The sequence below is a fragment of the Lynx canadensis genome, chromosome C1, assembly GCF_007474595.2.
Source record: "Lynx canadensis isolate LIC74 chromosome C1, mLynCan4.pri.v2, whole genome shotgun sequence".
In the NCBI taxonomy this organism is placed as follows: Eukaryota; Metazoa; Chordata; class Mammalia; order Carnivora; family Felidae; genus Lynx; species Lynx canadensis.
This window is the reverse complement of record NC_044310.1, coordinates 65,079,742-65,102,572: the sequence shown is the minus strand read 5'-3', so window position 1 is coordinate 65,102,572 and position 22,831 is coordinate 65,079,742. Positions and strand designations below refer to the sequence as shown.

Sequence of the window (22,831 nt, the reverse complement as noted above, 5' to 3'; positions counted from 1 at the left end):
ATAACATCCTCAGTGGGGAAAAACTGAGAGCTTTCCCCGAGATCAGGAACACTACAGGGATGTCCACTCTCACCACTGTTGTTTAACATAGTGTTGGAAGTGCTAGCATCAGCAATCAGACAACAAAAGGAAATCAAAGGCATCAAAATTAGCAAACATGAAGTCAAGCTTTCACTTTTTGCAGACGCCATGATACTCTACATGGAAAACCTGATAGACCCCACCAAAAGTCTGCTAGAACTGATACATTAATTCAGCAAAGTCACAGGATACAAAATTAACGTACAGAAACCAGTTGCATTCTTATACACTAATAATGAAGCAACCAAAAGACAAACAAACTGATCCCATTCACAACTGCACCAAGAATCATAAAATACCTAGGAATAAACCTAACCAAAGATGTAAAAGATCTGTATGCTGAAAACTATAGAAAGCTTATGAAGGAAATTAAAGAAGATACAAAGAAATGGAAAAATTCTGTGCTCATAGATTGAAAGAATATTGTTAAAATGTCAATACTACCCAAAGCCATCTACACATTCAACGCAATCCCAATCAAAATTGCACCAGCAATCTTCCCGAAGCTAGAACAAACAATCCTAAAATTTGTATGGAACCACAAAGACCCTAAATAGCCAAAGTAATATTGAAGAAGAAGACCAAAGCGGGAGGCATCACAATCCCAGACTTTAGCCTCTACAACAAAGCTGTGATCATCAACACAGCTTGGTATTGGCAGAAGAACAGACACATAGACCAATGGAATAGAGACTCCAGAATTGGACCCACAAAAGTATGGCTAACTAATCTTTGACAAAGCAAGAAAGAATATCCAATGGAAAAAAGACAGTCTCTAACAAATGGTGCTGGGAGAACTGGACAGCAACATGCAGAAGAATGAAACTAGACCACTTTCTTATACCATTCACAAAAATAAACTCAAAATGGATAAATGACCTGAATGTGAGACACGAAACCATCAAAACCCTAGAGGAGAAAGCGGGAAAAAACCTCTCTAACCTCAGCCACAGCAATTTCTTACTTGACACATCTCCAAACGCAAGGGAATTAAAAGCAAAAATGAATTATTGGGACCTCATGAAGCTTTTTATCTTTGCGCTGCAAAGGAAACAATCAACAAAAGTAAAAGGCAACCAATGGAATGGGAAAAGATATTTGCAAATGACATATCGGACAAAGGGCTAGTATCCAAAATCTATAAAGAACTCACCAAACTCCACACCCGAAAAACAAATAATCCAGTGAAGAAATGGGCAGAAAACATGAATAGGCACTTCTCTAAAGAAGACATCCAGATGGCCAACAGGCACATGGAAAGATGCTCATGTCACTCCTCATCAGGGAAATACAAATCAAACCACACTCAGATATCACCTCACGCCAGTCAGAGTGGGCAAAATGAACAAATCAGGAGACTATAGATGCTGGAGAGGATGTGGAGAAACATGAACCCTCTTGCACTGTTGGTGGGAATGCAAACTGGTGCAGCCACTCTGGAAAACAGTGTGGAGGTTCCTCAAAAAATTAAAAATAGACCTACCCTATGACCCAGTAATAGCCCTGCTAGGAAGTTACCCAAGGGATACAGGAGTGCTGATGCATAGGGGCACTTGTACCCCAATGTTTATAGCAGCACTTTCAACAATAGCCAAATTATGGAAAGAGCCTAAACGTCCGTCCACTGATGAATGGATAAAGAAGATGTGGTTTATACATACAATGGGATACTACTTGGCAAGGAGAAAGAATTAAATATGGTTCTTTGTAGCAACGTGGATGGAACTGGAGACTGTTATGCTAAGTGAAATAAGTCATACAGAGAAAGACAGATACCATATGTTTTCACTCTTATGTGGATCCTGAGAAACTTGACAGAAGACCATGGGGGAGGGGGAGGGGAAAAAAAAGTTAGGAAGGGAGGCAAACCATAAGAGACTCAAAGACTGAAAATAAACTGAGGGTTGATGGGGGGTGGGAGGGAGGGTTGATGGGGGGATGGGCATTGAGGAGGGCACCTGTTGGGATGAGCACTGGGTGTTGTATGGAAACCAATTTGGCAATAAATTTCATATTAAAAAAAAAAAAGCATATGCATTCCCTACTCTTACCAAGTGGAGTAATAACTTCTTCTAAATCTGCAGTATGATCACTGCATCTAAGAGTTAAGAGCAAAACTCATGTACCCCAGCATCTCTATAATTATCATTAGAAAAAAGAAAATTGTAAAAGGGTAACCTGGGAAGGTTGGGCATTTTTAAGTTTTATTACTATATACCAAAATTCACAATAGGCTTCTATTTCACCCCCAAATTTTAAGAACAATGCTATGTTCATTATAATAGTAACTATTAATATGCTTTATGCAAGTGAAATAATACCAATTCAGAGCTCATTATCATTACGAATAGTAAATTATAAAAGAAATGAGAAATTCATAATCTGACACTGTTTTACTAGGGGTCCATATTAACATTACAAGTTAATAGAATTAAGAGTAACCACAGCAACCACTAAGTACAACTGGAATTTCTAAAAGGTCACAGAAAAATAAACAAGATTTTTAAGAAGACTAGAGTCTAAAGAAACAAAACAAAACTATTAAATATCCTGTTATCTACCCATTCTTAAGCCATTAGAGAGTGTGAAAATCTATACATAAATATTGCCTCCTTAAATTTTACTCTCATCTATGTCTTCATACCTTCTGAACCTATTTTTTTTCTTTGAACAACAACACACAAATTTCAGTGTCCTATCACGTTTTTAAGACTTGTCACAGTTTTGGGGCGCCTGGGTGGCGCAGTCGGTTAAGCGTCCGACTTCAGCCAGGTCACGATCTCGCGGTCTGTGAGTTCGAGCCCCGCGTCAGGCTCTGGGCTGATGGCTCGGAGCCTGGAGCCTGTTTCCGATTCTGTGTCCCACTCTCTCTCTGCCCCTCCCCCGTTCATGCTCTATCTCTCTCTGTACCAAAAATAAATAAACGTTGAAAAAAAAAAAAAAAGACTTGTCACAGTTTTATTAATAAGTAGTATATAAAATTAAATGAAAAGCTTTACAGACATGTATAAATCTTACTAATAAATTAAAGGTCAGAGGAACAAAAATCTACACTGTCTTGGGCCTAGGAGTAGTCACAGAAGTCACTAGAAGAGTGTCTAGACAGAAGGAGGAAAGGCAGTTACCAGAAGTCCAAGTAGCAAGGTGAGAATCCAGGTAGGCAAGAAAAACATCAAAGCACAGGTAAATAATCAAAAGTAGCAGATAAGGATCTGGGATGAAGAGACAGGAAAATCAGTGTAAGAAACCTGAACACCATAAGGTGAATCAGATACAGAAGTGGAAGACACAGATTATAGACGTTGTGGGTTACCTAAGCTTTAGCCTCTTAAGTTCATAAAGAATGAGGTAGTAATTGAGACAAGTTTCTGGAATATATGCTTTGATAATCATATTATTACATGACAGAGATTAATAATCTTGCTAAAAATGCTACTCGAACACAAAGGATGGAAAAAAAGATATTAATGCTATGCTTATATTTAGTGAGTCACTTAATATCCTCTAACACTTAAAACTTTGTCTAATCTGGTTTTATCTCATCTTGATACTGCAAAAAAGCAGAGAAGACAAATTTTTAAAAGATAGGATTTACAGCATTATTAAACTCAAAGGATCCTAGCCACCTCAGAGAATTATCATTCTCCGTTATTTCATCGCATATACTTATAAAACCTGCTAATCACAGACACCGGAACTCTAGGGCAGCATCCCACCCTCCTCAAAATCTTAGGTATCACATGCAAGGTTGTTTGAGCTGCACGCCCTGCTGCCATGGTCAGCAAGTTTGAGATCTGTGCTGCTGATCCTAACACTGTCCTCAGACTATGCTCATGATAACGTAACGTTCTTAATTATAAACAGTTATTTCACTTAGTCCTCACAACAAGCCTCATTCCATTAACAAATGAGGATACCAAGGTACAATGAATACTGATGAAAAGAACACAACAAAAAGAACTGGGCTTCAAACAGACATTGCACCCACAGACTGCATGACTCTAAATTATGACAAAGCCTAGAATATTTAGCATCTGTCCCTCTGTATAAGTGTTTGCCAACCAGTCCTAAACCATTCTGGGAATTTCTAGTTTTAAGTATACTCTGAATTTTCTGATAAGGTTATTTATATGCTCTGATTCTGGAAAATCTAGGCTTGGATGCTAAAATCACAAATGTTTAAGTCTGTTGTCTTTTACGCAAGAAGTTTTACCTGTGAAAACCACACCATACTTTAATTCAAACTTAAGAAATCACGTAAATGTTTTAGATTCGACATAGATCCTACAGTATAGGTCTTTCTCTGACATTTCACTTAGCATAATGCCCTTGAGGTCCATCTATACCACCAAAACTGGGAAGATTTAATTCTTTTATACAGCTAATACTAATGCTCCATTGTGTGTATATACACATACATCTTTATCCATTTATCAACTGATGGACACTTAGGTTGCTTCTGTATCTTGACTACTGTAAAGCTGCAATGAATACCATATACAAAGGCATGATGTATTTATCTTTCCAAATTAGTGTTTTCATTTTCTTCAGATAAATACCCAGAAGTGGAACTGCTGAATTGTATGGTGGTTTTTTAATTTTTTAAAGAAAACTCCATATTGTTTTCTATAGTGGCTGCATGTTACATTCCTATCAACAGTATACAATGGTTCCCTTAACGTCCTATCCTCATCAACATTTGTTATTTTTAGTCTTTTTGGTAATAGCCATTCTAACAGGTGGAGGTGGTAGCTCATTGTGGTTTTGACTTGCATTTCCCTGATGATTAATAACCTAGAACATCTTTTCATGGGGGCACCTGGGTGGCTCAGTCGGTTAAGCGTCCAACTCTTGGTTTCAGTTCATGATCTTGCAGTTCGTGGGTTCAAGCACCCCTCCAGGCTCCACGCCGGCAGTGCAGAGTTGGCTTGGGATTCTCCCTCTCCTACCTGTCTGTCCCTCCCCCACTCATGCGTGCAGTCTCCCAAAACAAACTTAAAAAAAAAAAAATGTTTTCATGTATCTGGTAGTCATCTAGGTCTTCTTTGGAAAAATGTCTATTCAGCTTTTTTGCCCATTTTTTATTAGACTTTTTTTAGTTTGATATAGTCCAACTTGTTTACTTTTGCTTTTGTTTTCAGATTCAAAAATCATCACCAAAAACCTATGTCAAAGAGCTTAATCCCCACGTTTTCTTGTACCAGTTCTGTGGTTTCATGTTTTAATTCAAGTCTTTAGCCCATCCTGGATTAATTTTTGTGTATGATGTGAGATAATGATCCAATTTCATTCTTTTGCAGATGGCTATCCAATTTTCCCAGCACCATTTATTGAAGAGAATCCCTTCTCCACTGTAGATTCTTGGCTCCTTTATTATAAATTGACTATATATGCAAAAGTTTATTTCTGGGTTCTATATTCTGCCATAGTGATCAGTGTTTCTATGCCAATACCACACTTTTTAAATTACCAGAGCTTTGTAATATAGTTTGAAATAAGGGAGTGTGATGCCTCCAGCTTTGTTCTTTCTCAACTTTGCTTCAGCTATTCCGGGTCTTCTACAGTTCATATGAATGTTAGGACTATTGTATTTCTGTGAAAAGTGCCGTTGGAATTTTGACAGGGATCACACTGACTCTGTAATATTGCTTTGGTTAGCATTTAACAACATTAATTCTTCCAATGCATGAACATGAAATAGCTTTCCATTTGTATCTTTCTTGCATCCTATAGTTTTCAATTATTGGTCTTTCCCCTTGGTTAAATTTACTCATAGGTATTTTATTCTTTTTGATACAATTATAAATGGAATGGATTCTTCTGATAGATTATTCACATATAAAAGTGCAAGATTTTTGTGTATTAATTTTGTATCCTGAAACTTTACTGTAGTACTTCTAACAGTTTTCTGGATAAAGTCTTTAAGGTTTTCTATATCATCTTCAAGCAGTGACCATTTACTTTTTCCTCTCCAATTTGGATGCCTTTTATTTCTTTTACTGGCCTAACTGCTCTGGCTAGAACTTCCAATATTGTGTTGAGTAGAAGTGGCAAGAGAGAGCATGCTTGCCTTGTTCCTGATCTTTGTGGAGAAAAACTGAAAGCTTTTCCTTTAAGGATGATGTTAGCTGTGAGCTTGTCCTACAGGACCTTTATGATGTTGAGGTATGTTCCCTCTATACCACTTTGTTGAGTTTTTTTTTTTGTTTGTTTTTGTTTTTTACCATTTGAATTCTTTCAAATGTTTTTTTCTTCAACCATTGAGATAAAAAATGTTTATATCCTTTTGTTAATGTGGTATATCACACTGATTTATGGGTGTTTAATTACCCCTGAAATAAATCCCACTTGACCATGATGTATGATCCCTTTAACATATTGTTGAATTTGGTTTGCTAATATTAAGGATTTTTGCACTTATGTTATTAGGAATACTGGCCTTTTTCTTGGGGCATTCTTGTCTGGTTTTTCTATCAGGGTAATTCTGGCTTCATAAAAGCAGTTTGGAGGAGTTCACTCTAATTTTTGGAAGAGTTTAAAAAGGACTGGGATTAATTCTTCTCTCTGAAGGCTTGGTAGAATCCACCAGTGGAGCCATCTGGTCCTGGGCTTTTGTTGGGAAGTTTTTGACGACTAGCAAGGAGACTGAATCCATCTGTTCAGATTTTTTTATTTCATCAGTCTTGGTAGGTTGTAGGTTTCTAGGAATTTACTCATTTCTTACGTTGTCCAATTTGTTAGATAGGATAGTTCATAGCAGTCTCTTACTATCCTCTACATTTCTATGGCTCCACTGTAACATCTCTCATTTGATTTTGAGTCCTTTTTTGTGAGTCTAGCTAAAGGTCTGTCAATTATTTTTCAAAGAACCAGCTCTTTGTTTCATTGATTTATTGTCCTTTTAGTCTCTATTTCTGCTCTAATATTTGTTATTTCCTTCCATCTACCAACTTGGGGTTTCGTTTAATTCTTTTTCTAGTTCCTTGAAGTGTAAAGTTAGGCTGAGAATGGTTTCTCAAGGCAGGCATTTACCTCCGTGAACTTCCTTCTTAGTCCGTGTAAATGCAGAGCTACATAGTGTAAATGCAGAGCTACATAGCTAAATACAGTTCTCTGCTCATCTAATTATGTGATGATTTGTTAGTACTCCTAATTGATAACTTAAGAGCAGTATCATATTTTTATAGATCGTTCCTTTATACCTGCACAATCCTGTGAAATAGGTGTTAATATTCCCTTTTGAGAGAAGGATCAGAGAAGCTTAATGACTTATCAAAGATCATTTGTCCAAGTAAATAAGTGGTTGGACTAAGACTGAAAGCAGGCATGTGTACTTCTAAAGTCCATGCTCCTATATATCACCACTCCCTGATCATGGAATCCTTCTTCCTTACCCTTGTCAATCTATACCACACTGTCCTACTCTAACCTACTTGGACTTCTAGCCACTACTGAAAGGATATCAAGTACTCACTTTAGCATATATACTAAAATTGGAACCATATAGAAAAGATTAACACAGTCCCTGCACAAGAATGACATACAAACTCTTGGAATGTTTCATTTTTTTCTCCTGCTTATCTTAGCAAAAATAAACATTGAAAGGGTGAGCCAGAAATTAATGAAAATGATTACTTATAAGGAGTGGGAGAAATGAGTAATGGGATAGAGGGCCAGGAGAAAGTGACAGATCTCTGAACGTCTTTTAATATAGACTTTTGAATCATTTTAATATTTTTCAGAAAAAATTAGAACATGATGCAGAGAAAACTCAGTTCAAAGAGAAGTGGATTCAATAGTATTTCAAATGAATAACCATCACCTAATGGGGAAAGGGACAGGAAAGAACCCATTCCAAGTAACCTGAATAGAATACTTTGTGTATGTACATGTGTGTACATGCATACCAATCTTGAACTCTTAATAGGTTCTTCATAATATGGATATAGCAATCCTGAAACTATTTTGCATATATTGTAGGACTAAGCAAATGAGTAAATATTTTATTTTAAGAAGTATTTTAATAGGGGCACCCAGGCAACTCAGTCAGTTGAACATCAACTCTTGGTTTCAGATCACTATCTTCTGGTTTGTGGGTTTGCACCCCACATCAGGCTCTACACTGACAGTGCAGAGCCTGCTTGGGATTCTCTCTCTCCCCCCCTCTCTGCCCCTTCCCCACTCATGCTCTCTCTCATAATCAACTTTTTAAAAAATGTATATATATATATATATTTTTTTTTTAAATGGGGAAGGCAAGGGAAAAAAAAAAAAACCTATGGGGCAGGATTAAAATTTGAGGCATAATTTTGAGTCCATTTACTTCTAAAATAGGTTTTCTAACCCCATCACTGAAAAGACCCAGAAACAAGGACACTCCAGTGACAATGAAGGAGTCTAACTAGCATCCAGATCTTGATTTTGAAATATCAATCCTCACCAAAAGCAAAACCAGAGCCCCATGAAAAAATGGTTGATTCCAGGCTTGGGAAAAGATAAAAGATGAACCTAGAACATCTTGTTGTGCCAGAGAAGAAGAACTGCTTAATAAATGATCAGAGACATGTCAAAGGATACACAAGCCAGCTGAAAGATTCCGGCAGACCAAATCTCAGAAAATCTGAGCATAAGCAACAGTTGTAGACTATAACCCATTAAGTGAGAAATCATGTATCCATGCTGATAAAAACAAAAAACAAAAAAACAAAAACCATGCCACTTTTTTTCAACAGAATGTTTTAAATATATAAGAAATGATGGAATTTTTTAAAATTCACCATTTTGAAACCATTATAATAAAAAATCAATTCAGGCAAAAATCAATCAATAGATGTTCAATCTGTAAGGTGCAAGTAGGAAAATGATATTTTTAAAATAAAGTTTCTCCCCACAAATATTAATTACAAAGGAAAATATAACATTGCAATGAAGACTGGCAGACACTATACCTTAGGTAAGTGACAAAGGTCATAAGCAAGCTAACATAATGCACCTTCCCATGTGGTACACCAAGAGGGACACATCATTGATCTAATTTTCCTACCAAAAATACATAATCCGTTTCTCACACTGTTCCTCAATTCAGGCTTCTTTGAGGTTTCTCATTCTATGAAAGGCTGAGGGATTATTCTAAAGACCATTAAAAAGACAACTAAATAAAATTCATGACCCTGGATTACACCTATAAAGGAAAAGAAAAATGCTACAGAGGATATGAGGCAACTGACAGAAATGCAATATAGGCATTAAAAATTATTTTATCAATATTAGATTTTCTGAATTTCACAATTGCACTGTCTAGCTATACAGAAAAAAAAAACCCTGTGCTTAATAACTACGTTCTGAAATACTAGCGGCTAAATGGGAATATATGCATTCTACTTTTTCAAATGGTTCTGAAAATTATATTTGTACATATGTATACATATACACATACACATGTGTGTATTAGACCAAAAAAGCAAACGTGACAAGTGGTAAGAATTGGAGAAATGGGTAAAGGGTATTATGGAAGTCTTCTGTATTATTACAATCTTACAGTAAATTTGAAATTACCCCCACCCCAGTTTGTAAGAAGTCCTATTAATCGTATTCATTTCTCTTTTAAGTTGAATTCTACGTCAGCAGTTTGCCGTATGCTCCACTTTCTCTTGCCATCATGTTCTGCCTCCCCAGGGCTAGTGACTCGTACTGACGCAGGCACATGTTCAAGGAGACATTCAAGAAAAAAAGAACACAAACTCTGAACAGAGGTTAAGATCTAAAAAATCCACGTATGTTTGCAAAACTTCTAAGCCCTTCCTGCTGACATTAGAAAGGCATTGCTGCATGTGCCTCATGTCCTGAGCTTCCCCCAGATAATCCCACATGACTTTCCCAACTCACGATTTTCCATTTGATCACCCACTCAACCTTCAACACAGTCCTATCTTTTAGCAGAGCTAAAAATAGCCATTCTATCAAGTGGGGAGTTAAATAAAGTACTATTTACAGTTAAGGAGGTTGCTTTCCTAAGACTTGTTTTAAATGACAGTGCATCAGCAAAGAAAAGATTTGGACAAAATAAAAACCTGAAACATACTCTGTTGCATGAAGTTTGTAACTAATTCTTAGTGAAGTGGATGGGAATGCCAGCTCTGGAGTCAGAGGCTCTTAAATTCAAATACTGAATTTTTCTGCTATATAACTTTAAAGCAAGCTACTTAACCTCCCTTATCCTGTTCCTACATCTGTAAAATAGAGGTTGGTAATAGTACCTACCCACAGGTCAATCTCCCAGACACCATGTTCAACAGAAGAATCCAGAAACAACAGAGTACATAATATAGGATTCTACTTACAGAAGGTTCAAGAACGAGCAAAACTGTAGTGATAGAGGTCAGAGTAGTGGCTACCTTTGTGGGAGAAGCATACTGCCTGGGAAACAGTACAAGGGAGACTTCTGGGTGGTGGAAATGAAGTTTCCCTTGATCTGGGTGATGGTTAACAGGTGTGAGTACAATAAGCTGAACATTAAAAATCTGTTATACCCTGGGGTGCTTGGGTGGCTCAGTCTGTTAAGTGTCTGACTCTTGAGTTTGGCTCAGGTCATGATCTCACGGTTCATCAATTCAAGCCCCATGTTGGGTTCCCCATTGACCGTGCAGAGCCTGCTTGGGATGTTCTCACTCCCTCTCTCTCTGCCCCTCCCCTGCTCACGTGGGTGTACGTTCTCCCTCTCTCAAAATAAGTATTTTTAAAAAAATTTGTTATACCTCAACAAGAGGAAACATAGTACCAATGGAATGGTTGAGACTTAAATGAGAAAATGTATGTCAAGTGCCTAGTACATAAGCATTCAATAAAAGTCTGTTATACAATTGCTTAACAGAACTGTTTAAGAGATAAGTCTACTTTTCTTTTCCCCACACCTCAGTTCTTAGTTTTTCATACTATTTCAAACTTCCTTCTCTTGCCTTTACAGCTCTATATTGCTCTATTAGTATTTAAATAAATTCTATAGTTAAAAATTCTTCAAACTTTTCTAAAGCTTATTTATTTTGGGGCGGCACAAGTGGGGGGGGGGACGAGGGAGGGAGGGGTGGAGACAGAGAGAGAGAGAGAGAGAGAGAGAGAGAGAGAGAATATCCCAAGGAGGCTACACACTGTCAGTGCGCAGTCCAACACAGGGCTCAAACTCACAAACCATGAGATCATGACCTGAGCCAAAAATCAAGAGACAGACACTTAACCAACTGAGCCACCCAGGCACCCCTGAAGACTATTTAAGATGTAAGAAGGTGTCAAAAATATGTTGGAGCGCCTAGCTGGCTCAGTCAGCAGAGCATGAAACACAGTCTCTGGGTCGTGAGTTTGAGCCCCACATTGGGCATAGAGATTACTTAAAATTATATAGGTGTATGTATATATACATATACACACATACATACACATATATGGACACCTAGGTGGCTCACTAGGTTGAACATCCAACACTTGATCTCAGCTCAGGTCTTTGGTCTTGAGTTCAAGCCAAACAGTGATGGGCTCCACACTGGGCATGGAGCCTACTTAAAAAAAAAAATTGAGGGGTACCTGGATGGCTCAATCTGTTGAACATCTTACTCTTGTTTCAGCTTAGGTCATGATATCACAGTTCATGGAATCAAGGCCCACATCAGGCTCTGTACTACAGAGTGGAGCCTGCTTGGGATTCTCCTTCTCCCTGTCCCACCCCACTTGCATGAGCTCTCTCAAATTTTATATATATAATTTTTTTTAAATATAGCAAAAATGAACTATTGGGACCTCATCAAAATAAAAAGCTTCTGCACAGTGAAGGAAACAATCAGCAAAACTAAAAGGCAACTGACAGAATGGGGGAAGATATTTGCAAACGACATATCAGATAAAGGGTTAGTATCCAAAAATCTATAAAGAACTTCTCAAACTCAACACCCAAAAAGCAAATAATCCAGTGAAGAAATGGGCAAAAGACAGGAATAGACACTTCTCCAAAGAGGATATCCAAATGGCCAACAGACACATGAAAAAATGCTCAACATCATTCATCAGGGAAATACAAATCAAAACCACAATGAGAGACCACCTCACACCTGTCAGAATGGCTAACATTAACAACTCAGGCAACAACAAATGTTGGCGAGGATGCAGAGAAAGAGGATCTCTCTTTTACACTGCTGATGGGAATGCAGGCTGGTGCAGCCACTCTGGAAAACAGTATGGAGGTTCCTCAAAAAACTAAAAATAGAACTACCCTACAACCCAGCAATGGCACTACTAGGCATTTATCCAAGGGATACAGGTATGCAGTTTCGAAGGGACACACGCACCCCAATGTTTGTAGCAGCACTATCAACAATAGCGAAAGTATGGAAAAAGCCCAAATGTCCATCAATGGATGAATGGATAAAGAAGATATGGTATATATATACAATGGCAATCAAAAAGAATGAAATCTTGCTACTTGCAACTATGTGGATGGAACTAGAGGGTATTATGCTAAGCGAAGTCAGTCAGAGAAAGACAAAAATCATGACTTCATTCACAGGAGGACTTTAAGACAAAACAGATCAACACAAGGGAAGGGAAGCTAAAAAGCATATAGAAACAGGGAGGGGGACAAAACATAAGAGACTCTTAAATATGGAGAACAAACAGAGGGTTACTGGAGGGGTTGTGGGAGGGGGGATAGGCTAAATGGGTAAGGGGCATTAAGAAATCTTCTCCTGAAGTCATTGTTGCACTATATGCTAATTTGGATGTAAATTTAAAAAATGAAATTAGAAAAAAATAAAATACATTTGGAAATAACCCCCTTCCATTTTGTTTAAATGAAACCTTACCAACCCATCCCTGCTGAGCCAGTTCTGACTGTTAAAATCATTTCTTTGACCTGGTAGATTTTCTTAAATATTACCCTCCATTAAGTCACATAGTTATTTTTTTTAAGACTTACCTTTATAAAAGCATAGCCAGTACCATTATCTGTAATGGTGAGACCAAGTGAATCCTCAGATTTATGTATATTTACTTCCTTTTTGATCCCTTTCACATGGGCAAATATGAAATCTTCAAGACCTATCTGTGATCCTAAGAGTCTTTCCATATCAACTTTAGGTGTGTTTAACGTGCAGTATAAGATCTGTAAGAAAGAAAGAAATAGTTCAGTTTCCATCAGGAAAACATTCTGGTTATTAGGGTATTTGAGTGAAATAGTCGATTTATGACAGAAGTTACATCATTAACATTGGGTAATATATATGGAATATTTCCTATAGGCAAGGCTCTATATTAACCAATTTACGGTCATTATCTCATTAAATCCTCACAATGACTTTACAAATACTTATCCCCTCCAAATTACAGATGAGGAATTTGAGGTTTAGTGAAAGAAAGTAATTGGCCTAAGGTCACAAAGCCAATATTTGGTCAAGAGCAAGATTCTGAGTTTACATCTCACCAACTTCCAAGTGATTGAAAAGATCTCCACTACCTGCCATTTACAATGCTAAAATCAAAAGTTGTCTTCTCAAAGGCAAGGCCATGACATGTATGCCACAATGAAATTATAGGCAAGTCTATTTTTGAAAACTGCTAAGTTTTTTAAATGAGGAAATTTATCTTGCATTAGAATGCTTGAGAAAATTAACGAATGAGGTGCAAAAATAAAGAGGTCTAAAACATATCTTACAGACTCACTAATCCAATCCCTTAATTTTCTTGGGTATGTAAAACAAAAACATTTCAGTATAGCAGTTTTATTCCAAAATAGTTAAGGTTTTTTTTATTTTTATCAATTTTGCCACAGATGTTGCCAACACTTCCTCGGACCCTGAGCCTTGCTTCAGTCCTCACTTTCTACCCTCTCCCTGGATCCCCAGGTTTCATAGCATTCTTGACTCCCACTGGAAGGTAAGCCTTCTCACATCCATAAACCTCATGAAGTTCAGGAATGGCACAACTACTACTTATTAAATGGATCTTTAAGGCACATCAGAATGTGTCTGAACTGGAAGCACTCTCTGTTCTACAACTAAAAGATCCAGCATGGTCAGCAAGATTCTGACCAATTTCAGATGTATATGAAAGGAGCTACTGAGGAGGACAAGAGGCAACTGGATATAAAAGAAAAAAGGCTTACAAAGAAACATGTGCTGTCCTGCCCTTTCCCCTTTTCCTCTGTGGGGAGCTGTGCTAACTGGTGGACCTTTGATTTAACCCTTTGTGTTCCTGGGCAGGGCAGAATATATTTAGTTCTGTAATTAGTAAGTTTTTGTGAAATACTCTAGTATAAGAACTGTATTATTCACAGGGAAAAAGAAAGTCCTTTAAGAAAGGTTCCTATTCTTGGGGCGCCTGGGTGGCGCAGTCGGTTGGGCGTCCGACTTCAGCCAGGTCACGATCTCGCGGTCCGTGAGTTCGAGCCCCGCGTCAGGCTCTGGGCTGATGGCTCAGAGCCTGGAGCCTGTTTCCGATTCTGTGTCTCCCTCTCTCTCTGCCCCTCCCCCGTTCATGCTCTGTCTCTCTCTGTCCCAAAAATAAATAAAAACATTAAAAAAAAAAAAAAGGTTCCTATTCTTTATTCTGTGAAATCAATGGTATAATTAGTCCACTGACAAAAATCAGTAATAGTGTGGGTAGAGGGACAAGGTAACATGCACAGTGAACAGTTTTCCTGATTTTCTTTCTCAAAACGATGGGAAGTAAAGAAACAGTTTTGTTATTACTGGTTTTAACAGTGAATCTGCTAAACACCATTAACATAAAAACTTACCAGTTAGAAAACATTAAAACAGAATGATGATGTAATAGGGCAGGAGAAAAGCCCCAAAAAGGAAATCCCACACGAAGTGGACTTCTAGTTACTAAGCTGCTTCCTTTCTTTCAATTTTTCACATTTCCCTGCAGAACAAATATTAGATTTCCTGTAGGTATGACCCTTTTTCATTGTGCTTCCTCCCCTACAGAACAATGTTACATCCCAGGCAGCCAAAAGTTTGCAGGCAAGGCAAGACATGGGTGCCTTCCTCTTCCCTTCTTCACATAACACTCAGATCTCAAGTATCTATACATCTTACATGCTTTGGAGGAAAATGACTCACATCCCCTATTCTAGGCATAAGATTTAAACCAGTATAAGTGGTATTTTAGGAGTAGGCATGTGGCCCAATCGCGGCCAACAAGACATGGAAGAAGATGTCCAAGGATCTTCTGGAGAATATTTTTTTACTCTTAAGAAACATACAGTAAAAGACCATCCTTTCCTTGCCCTGGATGCTGCCTTATCTGTAGGTGGTCTGGGAACTTCCACCACCATCTTACTACTGAGGAAGAAACCAGTGCCAAGAAAGGCAAAGCAAAGAGATGGAATAAACCCAGATCCCTGACATAGGGGAGTTGCTCTGTTCACCAACTCTGGAGCTCACTCTACCCCTTTTATGCAATTGTTTTAGCCAATTTTAGCAAGTAGTTTCATATTATTGCAGTTGAAAACTTATCAGATACACAGTCTTATCCCAAAATATTTAGTTACACAAACCAATAATTTAACCAACCCATTTTAGATTTTGTTGTTTTCAACTAAAAAGATTCCAGATATAAAAATACAAAAGATAGGAATTCTATTTCTTCCATTTAAAAGTTCTTTCTAGGGGTGCCTGCGTGGCTCAGTCAGTTGAGAGTCCAACTCTTGATTTCTGCTCAGGTCATGATCCTAGGGTTGTGAGCTCAAGCCCTGAGTTAGGCTCCGCACTAAGCATGGAACCTGCTTGTGATTCTCTTTCCCTCTGTCCCTCCCCTTCTCACTCTCTCTAAAATAAAACATAAGCAAAAGTTCTCTCTACTTTCTAGCTCAATTTATCCTTAAACTCAGTCAGGAAGCTGGTGAATTATGTTTAATATACTGAGATACTATGCATCCTTATCCAAATTTCACATCCTATCTCCTCTATCAAAAATTTCAGGCACAGGGTACCTGGGTGGCTCGGTCAGTTGAGTGTCCAACTCTTCAGCTCACGTCATGATCTCAGTTGGTGGGATTGAGCCCCATGTTGGGCTGTGCACTGACAGCACAGTGCCTGCTTGGGATTCTCTCTCCCTCTCTCTCTCTCTCTGCCCCTTCCCGGCTTGTGCTCATGCTCACTCTTGTTCTCTCAACAAACATTTAAAAAGAAGAAATTTCAGGCACAGAAAAAGTGGTTCCCCCTTCCAATATCAGCAAAATAAATCCCCAAGAGGAAATATTTCATCCTTAAAACGGTTGTTAGGAAAAAAAAAAACAACAACAGATTAAGAGGTAAGAGATTTGGGGTGCCTGGCATGCAACTCTTGATCTCCATGTGCTGAGTTCAAGCCCCACACTGGGCATAGGGATTATTCTTAAAAATAAACTTATGGAGGGGCGCCTGGGTGGCGCAGTCGGTTAAGCGTCCGACTTCAGCCAGGTCACGATCTCGCGGTCCGGGAGTTCGAGCCCCGCGTCAGGCTCTGGGCTGATGGCTCAGAGCCTGGAGCCTGTTTCCGATTCTGTGTCTCCCTCTCTCTCTGCCCCTCCCCCGTTCATGCTCTGTCTCTCTCTGTCCCAAAAATAAATAAACGTTGAAAAAAAAAAATTAAAAAAAAAAAATAAACTTATGGGGCACCTGGGTGGCTCAGTCAGTTGAGCATCCAATTTCAGCTCAGGTCATGATCCCACTGTTTTGTCAGTTCGAGGCTCATGTCAGGCTCCGTACTGACAGCTCAGAGCCTGGAGCCTGCTTCCAATTCTGTGTCTCCTCCTCTCTATGCCCCTCCCCCGGCTCACACGTGGTCTCTCAAAAATAAACATTAAAAAAAAAAATAATAAAGGGTAAGAGACTTGAATCTAGTCCCACTTCCGTACTCTCAGTGAGCTCAGTCAAATCATTTGACCTCCCTGGTTCTTGTGTACATCATGACATTAGTAAAGTTGGTCTACTGACACACTTGTTGCAAAAACTGAGAGACTACATATATGAGTACTTCTTAAACGAAAAAGCTCTTTATAGAGGTTATTATTCCTGGAATGTAAGGGTTTCTTGAACAGTGATGTTTCACCCATGCTTGAAAGCTGCTTAGTTTTCCTGAAGAGATCAGATTTTGTTTCTTTTTAATGTCATCAACAGATGGATTCCTTTTCTCCCATAAATTACATTATCTTTCAACTTTGTTGTTAAAGAATAACTCATGGAGGGGCACCTGGGTGGCTCAGTCAATTAAGTGTCTGACCTTGGCCCAGGTCATGACCTCGACCTTGTGGTTCTGGAGTTCAAGTCCCACATTGGGCTCTGTGCCGACCGCTCAGGGCCTGGAGCCTGCTTTCTTCTCTCACTCTCTCTCGCTCTCTCTCTGCCCCTCCCCCCACTCATGCTGTTTTTCTCTCAAAAACAAATATTAAAATAAATAAATAAATAAATAAATAAATAAATAAAATAAGAGGGGCGCCTGGGTGGCGCAGTCGGTTAAGCGTCCGACTTCAGCCAGGTCACGATCTCGCGGTCCGGGAGTTCGAGCCCCGCGTCGGGCTCTGGGCTGATGGCTCAGAGCCTGGACCCTGTTTCCGATTCTGTGTCTCCCTCTCTCTCTGCCCCTCCCCCGTTCATGCTCTGTCTCTCTCTGTCCCAAAAATAAATAAACGTTGAAAAAAAAAAAATTTAAAAAAAATAAATAAATAAATAAATAAATAAAATAAGAGGGGGCACGAGGGTAGCCCAGTTGGTTAAGCATCCAACTTCAGCTCAGGTCATGATCTCACAGTTCATGGGTTTGAGCCCACATTGGGCTCTGTGATGACATCTTGGAGCCTGGAGCGTGCTTCAAATTGTGTGTGTGTGTGTGTGTGTGTGTGTGTGTGTGTGTGTGTGTGTCTGCCCCTCCCTTGCTTGCGTGCTCTCAAAAATAAATAACTCATGGACAGTATTCTTACCATGCACTGTATTTGAATTGCTATCTTCTGGTTATCATGTGGTTATGATTATTCACCCTTAAAACTCACTCAATATAGCCAAGATGATAAGTCTGAATGACTATAGAGTCACTAATATAGATTAATACTGCCTTTTCTCTCCATTATATACTTTATAATGTCCCTTGTTAATAAGTAGCTTGTCATTGGTGTTTCAAAAAATATTCTGGCCCACAAACAGGTTACAAATTTCTCCAAAAACACATCAAGTGCATTTTTTTTTTTTTTTAAATCAAGGAAGTTCATTTCCAACTTTCTTTTGTTTAATACTTTCCTTAAACAGGAACTGAGTTGGTCAAAGATTCCACATGTTCCAAAGTTCTCTGGAAGAAATTATAGGCTTGTGTAGCTGCCATTAGATTATTTGTGAATGTGATTTTAAATACAAGCAACTGGAATCTTTACCTCTTGAGGTTTTCTAAAATAGCAGGATTACTATTTTAATACTACTTTCCTACATCTCAATCTACCAAAAATCTAACTTTCTATAGGTTTTCTAGAAATATCCATGTTATTACAGAAAATAAAAAGCACATAATGACAAATCTAGTAACTAAACCACACTTTTTTGTTGTTGTTGTTTCCTTAAGTAATCTCTACAGTAAACATAGAGCTTGAACTCCTAACTCTGAGATCAAGATTAGCATGCTCTACGAACCAGACCAAGCCAGGCACCCCAACTAAACCATACTTTCATCAGGAGTTAATACTTCATCTTTACACATAAGAACACTGCTTGGATTGTTTCCTTTGTTAGTGACTATGGTTTTTATCTGGGCTGTTCTCATTAAGTCTCAGACTTTTTCCTCAATAAAAGATTATTTTACCTCTATCTGATTAACTGTCCTTAAAATAGCAGGAATTAGGGGTACCTGGGTAGCTCAGTAAGTTAGGCGTCTAACTTTGGCTCAGGTCATGACCCCGAGGTTCGCGGATTTAAGGCCCCTCTTCTGGCTCCGTGCTGACAGCTCAGAGCCTGAAGCCAGCTTCAGGTTCTTTGTCTGTCTGTCTCTCTCTCTCTCTCTCTCTCTCTCTCTCTCTCTCTCTCTGCCCCTCCCCTGCTCGCACCCTTTCTCTTTTTTCCTCTCTCTCTCTCAAAAATAAACATTTTAAAAAATGTTTTTAAATAGGAGGAATTAAAAACAACCTGAGGGGTGCCTTGGTGGCTCAATTGGTTAAGCATCCAACTCTTGGTTTCATCTCAAGTCATGATCTCACAGTTTGTGGGATGGAGCCCTGGATCAGGGCTCCCAATCCCTGTTTGGGATTCTCCCCGCCTCTCTCTCTGCCCCTCCCCTGATTGCACACCCTCATCCTCTCAAAAATAAATAAAATAAACATTAAAAATATATATAGGGGCACCTGGGTGGCTCAGTCAATTAAGCAATTGATTCTTGGTTTTGGCTCATGTCATGGGTCTCCTGGTTTGGGAAAGCAAGACCCACTTCAGGCTCCAACAGTGCAGTCTGCCTGGGATTCTCTCTTCCCCTCCCCCACACTCACACACACACTTTCCAACTAAATAATACATATATACATACATACAACCTGAAACTAAGAACAAAATAATTATGGGGGGGGGGGAATTACCCATTTACTGAGTGCTTGAATAGATGAGAGTAGCTTTAGCCAAGCCAGTGACAATATTCTTATTTAAAACTCTTCCACAAAGCCCTCAAGGTCTTATGCTACATGGCTCCTCCAAAATAGGTTATGTGATAAACATATCAAATAACTTCTAAAACTCAATCCTTCAATTACAGTCATGAACTGGGGCACCTGCTCATCCCTCTTAGCTGTACACAGTTTGAATACTGGCTCCCACTTCCAGTAAAGTAGTGGCAAAGTGAAGGAACGGAGAAGATAGGTCTGGAAGAACGGAAAAATAAAATCAAAGTAAAGGTCCAAGAACCATTATGTGCACCAGGTACTTTCACAAATTACCTCCTTTAATCCCTACAGCAATTCTAAGTAAGAGATATTACCTTCCCCCTCTTTTAACAAACTAAAAAACAAAGGCTAGAAATGGCTCTATTTGCAACAATATGGATAGACCCAGGGGCATTATACTATACTAAGATAAATCTGACCAAGAAAGATAAAATATTGTATGATCTCACTTACATGTGAGCTCTAAAAAGAACAAACCTCAGATACAGAACAGATTGGTGCTTACCAGAGGCAGGGGGTGCAGGGTGGGAAAAAACAGGTAAAGGTGGTCAAAAGGTACAAATTTCCCGTTATAAAAAACAAGTCCTAGGAATGTGATGCACAGCACCTATAGTTAATACTATATTGTAGATTTGAAAGTTGCTAAGAGAAATCTTAAAAGTTCTCATCACAAGAAATTATAACTATTTGTGTTGATGGATGTTAACTGGATATCATGGTGGTCACTTTGATATATACAAATACTGAATCCTTATAATTTACATGTACTATTTCAGGTATACATCTCAAAAAAGTTAAAAAGACTTAGATAAAACGGGTTAGAGTCATATCAGTAGTATTTGGTGCACATGAGATTCCAACCCTGGGTCCAAGCCAAGTTCTTTTCCCTGCAGTGTTACCTCTCTTGACATCTAACACCTGCACAGAGAGGGACACCTAAGTTACTGATCACCTCCTAAAGCCATTAGCGCAACTAATCCTTGTGAGTCAAGTCCTGAGGGCAGGCATAACTACGCCCTGGGCAAGGTGAGTTATTAGGTGATTTATCTAAGGTCACATAGGTAATGAATGACGATCAAAACGGGAATTCAAAACTTCTGGGCTTTTTCTAACCCACGATACTACAATTGTGCTGTAACCAAACTCAGCTTTGAATTTTTTTTTTTTAAGGTTCATTTATTTGAGGCGGGGGGGGGGGGGGGCGGGGGAGAGAGACGTGCACATTCAACAGGGGAGAGGGGCAGAGAGAAAAAGAGAGAATCCCAACCAGGCTCCACACTCAGCACAGAGCCAGACACGGGATTCAATCCCATGACGTCACAAGATACCTCTTGAGCCAATATCGAAAGTCAGACGTTCAACTGACTTTCAGGTTCAGGTGCCCCTCAGCTTTGAATTTAAAATGCAGGCAGAAACTATACATTTTTTGCTCTATATAGAACCAAAATAATACTGTTTACCTAATTAACCACTTCCTGAAAGGAGTTAGAAAATCTGCAAAAAGGAGCTATTTGTAATTGATTTTAAAGATCAAACATGATTAGTCAATATCAAAATATTAACACATTTGTTTGATTTACTGTAATTTTAAGTTTGGGGGGGGGGGGGTGAATCCCAAGCAGGCTCCACCACAGAGCCAAACGCAGGGCTCAAACCCTCCTCCCACGAGATCACGACCTGAGCCAAAAATCAAGGGTCAGACCCTTAACTGAGCCATCCAGGTGCCCCAATGTACTGTAGTTTTAAAATGATTTCTTCCAGTTAAGTAATTTTAAAACTAGCTGCATTTCTGTCTTCATATTATAAACAGTCATTTAAAATCTCAAGTCTGTTATTTTCCCAGTATAATACGTGCCCTAAACTTCTAAGAAGTATTTCTAAAATATACGTATTATATATAGTACCTCTTTACCTTGTCAATGGCTACAGTCATCTAGAAACAAGTTTCAGTTTGCAAAAGATAAAATTGGCAACAAGACAGATATTTAGAAACCTGATACTGTATGCTCTATTTAGACCTTCATGAGGATATTGTACAAAGCCCTGCCTCGAACTGTGTAGAACTTTCTATAAATGATTCACTTCTAAATTAGCTGCCCTGGGTCAGCAGTGGCAAGTCTTAAATAAAAGGTGAATCATCCTTTGTACTCTTCCTTCTTCAGTACAACCACTTTTTCAGTGATCAAAATAATAGGACAAAAATAATTTTATCCAAAAAAAGAAAAGCAGACTTACAGTTGTTAATCTACCAAATGACTTCCCACGGTGACCAAAAGAACATTCGTTTGCTAATGAAAGCTAACCAAAGCAACTATGTATCCAAGAAACTGTGTATCCATATCCACCTATGTATCCAAAGCAATTCTCGAAAGATAAGGTTAAAAAGATAGGGATATATTTTAGTCTTGCCTTTGTGGACATTACAGAAACACTAAACCAAGTAAGATAAATCAAATGTGTATGGCTATATATATCATCCTCTTCCACAATATTCTTCCAGTCAGAACTTTATCCTGGGTCTAATAATGCTGCAAGGTCATGTGCCAAATTTAAAGACATCATAAATCACTGCTGTTCCCCTAGTCAGGTGCTGTCTCAAATTTTCCAGCTTTCTAAACCTACTTCTCTCCTTAAAAGACTCCTCTTGACACTTAAAATGGAAAATATAAAAGGGCAAAGAGACTATAATAAGGAGACATTTTGTATCTAAGAACAGTGTAGTAGGGTGGGTTTGTGAAGTATTATAAATTCTAAGAAAAAGATTCATGGTTAAACTTTCCAGTTTACCAAATACAAATTTATAAAATATGGCCATCATATCCCCAAAAGGTCCCTAATCAAAATCTTAAAACATGTTTGGCAAAATGCTCATGGAGCACTGTGTTCATATTAGCCCAGGTAGCAGACTTACAACCCTTATAATGAAAGGTCTGTAAGCATATGGTATTTAAAAATCACCCAAAGGTGTTGGGGCGGGGGGGGGGGGGGGGGGGGAGTGGCGTGGCTTGCTCAGTTGGTACAGCACGTGACTCTTGGTCTCAGGGTTGTCAATCTGAGGCCCCTGTTGGGTGTAGAGATTAGTTTAAAAAAAAATTT

At 38.7% G+C, this 22,831-nt stretch overlaps 1 protein-coding gene and 1 non-coding gene across 2 annotated transcripts in view; one reads left to right on the top strand and one right to left on the bottom strand.

Moving 5' to 3' along the window:
* GIPC2 (GIPC PDZ domain containing family member 2) overlaps window positions 1-22,831 on the bottom strand; it is an 82,720-nt gene that overhangs the window by 42,478 nt on the left and 17,411 nt on the right. The window contains exon 2 of the mRNA XM_030327662.1: window positions 13,040-13,225. Within this exon, the coding sequence (XP_030183522.1) occupies window positions 13,040-13,225 (186 nt within the window). The remainder of the gene's footprint in view (window positions 1-13,039; window positions 13,226-22,831) is intronic.
* LOC115522545 lies at window positions 7,548-7,651 on the top strand. The gene has a single exon (XR_003971448.1). It is a non-coding gene; the product is annotated as a U6 spliceosomal RNA (small nuclear RNA).